Source organism: Austrofundulus limnaeus, unplaced genomic scaffold, assembly GCF_001266775.1.
Source record: "Austrofundulus limnaeus strain Quisiro unplaced genomic scaffold, Austrofundulus_limnaeus-1.0 Scaffold1088, whole genome shotgun sequence".
NCBI lineage: Eukaryota > Metazoa > Chordata > Actinopteri > Cyprinodontiformes > Rivulidae > Austrofundulus > Austrofundulus limnaeus.
In genome coordinates, this window is record NW_013953490.1 from 15,655 (window position 1) to 20,791 (window position 5,137).

General features: G+C 38.4%; 1 protein-coding gene across 1 annotated transcript in view; it reads left to right on the plus strand.

The window, feature by feature from the left end:
- Window positions 1–4,332, plus strand: part of LOC106534084 (protein shisa-6 homolog) — a gene marked incomplete in the record, with an annotated part of 12,400 nt that extends 8,068 nt beyond the window's left edge. Inside the window, 1 exon segment of the mRNA XM_014030595.1 lies at window positions 4,211–4,332. Coding sequence (XP_013886049.1) covers window positions 4,211–4,332 — 122 coding nt within the window.
- Between the last annotated feature and the right edge of the window lie 805 nt (window positions 4,333–5,137).

Below are 5,137 nucleotides of genomic sequence, written 5' to 3' on the forward strand. Positions count from 1 at the left end.
GCATAAAACCACTGTCTGGTTAATATGAGACATAAAACCACTAAGGTTAACTTTAGAGAAAATGACATGGTTAACGCTAAAGACACAGCCCCCCAACGGTTGTATATTGTGGTCTTCCAATGGGGCAATGGGTAGAGCGTTGGACCAGAGAGTGGAAGACCAGGGTTCAGACAGGGCAAACAATTTATTAAAATATGTTTTGGCTATTTAAACACATTCATTGTAATTGATACATTAACCCACTAGGAGGCACTGTCGGCATAGTATGAAGGCTAGAAGGCACAGTAGGGACATTCTGAAGCCATTGTATGGGACTGATAACGCTTAATAACATCCATTTCATGGACTGATAACATCAGAATCCCCTGATGTCTTCCGGAAAAATCTGAAGGCTCCCATTTGAGTAAACATGAGTAGATCAAGAACACTTTGAATCAAAATCAAAACGTTTCCATTTCTCAGCCCCTATATATCATAAAACCACTTGAGTCATCTAAAAGAACCAATGAGACAATGATATTTCAGMCTTTTTTGTTTCTACTTAAAGAACACAGCTAGTATTTGTCATGAACTGTGTCAGTGCATTAGGTGTTTTTTTTCGCCCAGCCTAGCTTGATATTGATTTCATGATGCTCCTCTGGATTTCTGCTGCGTAATGAGGATTCACCTCATATTTCTGCAAGYGAAATGCTCAAAACAAATGTGTTATTGTTAACACCTTTTCTATGTTAGCATCAACTAAACACATCTTGTGTTGTTCTATTYAAACAACTGGACACAATCAGCACAGTAAATGTGTCAAACTGAACACAAAATGTGTCGTCCTTATATAGACACATTATAGTGGGTTTTGACTGAGTTTGTGTTGAGATTAACACATCTGTTCTGAGTTTAAATAGTTYTTAAGGCTTGTGTAATCTTATGACTGGCCAAGTTCACTGCTGACATGCAATCAAAGTGAAAGATGAAAATCTCCAACTTGTTCCATCAGTTTTCTCTACATTGCAGAAGCCAGACAACATTACAGGACAAATACAGTGATGGAAAAAAGTCAACTGTGGCTTAGTTCCAAGGTTTTACATGTTGGGACACAAGAATTTTTTTTTTTTTACCTAATTATCTTCCTTGTTTCAAATCTAACCTCAAGTGTAGAAAAATACACAAAACATTACAGAAATTATTAAACAAAAACAAATTAAAAAAGATATAGGCCTATGTGAAAGCATGACAAGTTCTCGCACTGTATGTTGGAAATGATGAAAGTGTCCTCATTCTAAATATGCAAAATGTAATTTCTCCTTGGTTAACAGCAGAAATACCAACTCTTCCTCCAACTCATCCATCATCAGCTGAAAATATACAATCACTTTATTAACTGGTTTGTTGCTGTGTAGTGGCTACTTCTACGAGTTGCAGAGACATGGACGTATGCTGRGAGGACTTCTTCCCCACAGTTTGTCTTTGACAATGAATACTCCATGAGAAAGAGACCATTTACAATTATGTCAGCAAGATCCAACCTCTTACATCTTGTTAAAGTTTATCCAAACCTTTATTTGTTCAAATAATATTATTCCAGAAGTCTTGTGGTTCRTTCCAACCCATTTTCACTCCCGAGTCGTCACATATTGACGCTTTTCCAAAGTTCCCTCTGCGTCCGATTTTGACACATCAGGTATTCCCCTTGCGTTTTTTTTTTTTTTTTTTGACGAGATGGGGTGGAAACTGTTGTCATAAACTCTGAAAGTGTAGAAAATGCACAAAAACTACCGTCCCAAAGCCTAAAATTACCTTTATTCACTTTAGACATCCTGTCCCTGACCCTAGTACCTAAAATTAACCATTTTTTAGAAAATGTAGGAAATTCACGTGAACTACGTGTTCCAAAGCCTAAAATTACCTAATATTCTCTGTAGACATCCTATCTCTGACCCCACTACCTAAACTTAACCATTAATCCTGATACCTCATGTTAACCTCAGACCCCCGACACAAAGACGTGGTGGTGGTGCAACCTGGAGAAGCCGCGGGCGTCAAAGACTGACGCGAGGGGGTCACCTGACACGTCAAATTAAGACCCAGTGGGAACTTTGGAAAAGCGTCAATATGTTGACGAGTCAGGAGTGAGAATGTTATTTATTCAGATACAGCTTAGCTAATTTAATGTTCTGCCATGCTCTTTTAAAAAGAAAAGGCTTGTATCTGTTAAACTTGTTATACATACAAGCCATACTTGTTAAGTCTTTTTTTAATCCTCCTAACATGATCTTTTAAACTACAACCTGCTAACTGAGGCCTGGAATGTCTGATATTAACCCCCCMCTTTTTGTTATTTCTTTGATTATTGCACCTTCTGACCTTGGGGAACATTTTSTGGGACATCCACTTCTGGGAAGACTAGATGTTCCAGTAAATGTTTTCTATTTGTAAATAATATTTTCACTGCAGAACAATGAACTCYAACTACTTGAAAATAAGTTTTAACTCTTTTAAGATTGATGGGCATCAGCCGTCACTCCTCTGAGCTCTGATGTCTTTCCTATTTAGCCTCATGTGAACACACCTATATGCTTCAGAGCTACAAAATGCCACTAACATCTGTATTTATAAAGGTGGTCACACTGAAGATAATGAATAGATTTAATGAAGAGCTTGGTCGATACAGAACCACTGAATCCCATTGGAACAGAAAGGGTGGACCTTATTTTTGTTGTACTTAATACATAATAACATCGGACATCTGCTGTCAACTTAAGGTCAGATTTAAATAATTTTACAATCTGGGATAGTCCAGATCATTTGTAATATGTCCTGATATGTAAGACCCTAGAATYACAGAGTGGACTTCATTTTTCCTGACTGTATGCAGTCAAACAGATTTGAAAGATGCAGCTGAATTTGTCTTTCTATAACAAAGCTTGCAAGAATGAAGATAACATTTTTTTTAGTATTAAACTAAAGCTAAATGAATTCAGTTGTCATAGTATAAAAACCCACCAGAGAGAGTGTTAAAACCCAAATATCCTTCAGTCGTACCAACTTCCTTTCTGCTTCCAAAGCAAATTATTTGTTGTAGAAAATAGCCAAAAGGCTATGCTGCCTTTTTGTGTTGCTCAGTGTGTGTGTGCACACTGACAGATCATTTTGGATTGTGGAAGAGGAAAGATAGAGGAGCAGTTTCATTGTTTCATTGTTCAGATAATAAAAGAGAATAATGCTGCTGCTTATTAATGCAAATTGCTATCCGACTGAACAGAAACCATTTAAACTGTTGCGACGCAGGACAGTATGACGAGTTATTCATTCACTCTGTGGTAACACGGTGAATGAACATCTTGTTTTTGTTATCTCTCATAATGAATTGGTTTGTAGAAAGCACCCATGGCCTGCCAGAGGGGATGTCGCGTTAATGAAATATGCACAGGTGTTATGAGCTTTATWAAAGACAGGATCAGTCGCAAAAAGKCGTCAAGGACTTTCTCAAGTTGGAGCGTTCTGTGTATTTTATTTCCCCTTGCGATCTCCTCTAATTCAGTCCRATGGTTAATAATGCCATGCCTCCGACATTCACAGACTTTCATTCAGACTTTTAGACAAGATGTCTGGTAAAGTTTTATAAATGTATGCTACCATGTGTGTGTGAATACACCGAGCAGTCTTTCTGCATGTGTTACATGTTCTGTGGCATGACTTTGTGCACTTCCTGTTCCACTCTGTTTTGTCAGGAGGTGTTTTCCTGTCTTCTTGATCTGCCTCTGGTTGCATGTACTCCTGTTAGCAAACATGAGGGAGGRCAACACAACCACTCATTGATGTTAAAGCACTTGCAGCTGTCAAGGATGRCCAGATTACGCAACATTAGCTTTCCAGCATGTGTCCGTGTATGTCTTCCTCTATGTCTGGTTGTTTTTCTTTGTTTTTCACAAACTTTGAAAAGTTTGCTCCCACAGCCAGTTCTGCCTGTAGAATCACAGATAAAGTCTGGATATCTGAATGTTTTGTGCCAAGCATGTAAATTGTGACACTTTGCCACTGTTTTCTATTCCCCTCAAAGGTGAAACCCAGATGGCTCCACTGGCACTTCTCTCTGTTTTGTGTGCAGTGTTTTCCACTTGATCCAATCCCCCACTCCATCCCTTYCAAACGAACCTCCTCTTCACCTCCTGTTGTGTTTTTGTCTGATCTTTTTCAATTCTCTGTCTTTCTGCAGCAGATAAAGAGGTTGAGGACTACTACTCTCGTAAGCGCCACCTGCCTGACCTGGCAGCAAGAGGCACTCTTCCCCTGCATGTTCTGAAAATGAGTCAAGATCAGGTGGGTGCAAACGTGTAAAATTTAGGAGCTTCAGAGCAAGGTTGCATTCTTCACAGTCTTCACTAGAGGTCTTAAGGTATAGTAATCTCACAGGGTTGTGACTGTTGAGGACTACTTGGTGATACAAAGTGGTAAAATATTGGGCACATTTTCTATTGCAATCTTACTAAATGCTTCACATCCGCAAAGTTCACGGCAATGCTTGTGAACGCTGAACCCATGGAAAGGTGGATTTTTTAAAATCTTTTTTAGTATGATTCAAATGGCTGGTATACAATATAAAACAATTACCCATGCACCCTATTGTATTCATAATCACATTAAAAACAAAATCCTAACTATGGAATATCTCAGACTTAAAAGAAGCAAAACAAAAYCCTCTAAGCTGCATTATAAACCTTTTTTCATTCAAAGGCGTTTTTGGAAACAAAATGAACAAAAAAGGAGTGCTGAGTTCAGTGACAAAAATTATGTGGCAGTGGATATCCATTGTCCATATTTTCTTCAATGTTCCCATCACTTTTGTTTTGGTTTACTGTTTACTATTTATTTATTTTACACAGAGACAATGTACAACATTTCAATAACCTTATAAAAGGAGAGATGTGTAGATACTACCGTCAGGTCAACAATAGCCTGACCTGAGGCCTGTTGCTCGAGTCTAGGATAAAGGATTAAGCTGGAATTTTGGTGTAAACCTGAATTAATTAAGTCTTGAATCGGTTGTATGGGACAATATAACAAGTGCTCTGAAACTAACCTGGTCCTGACCAGGTTTAAAGTGAAGCTTGTTTAGTTACCTCCGCCAACGGCGAGGTAATGT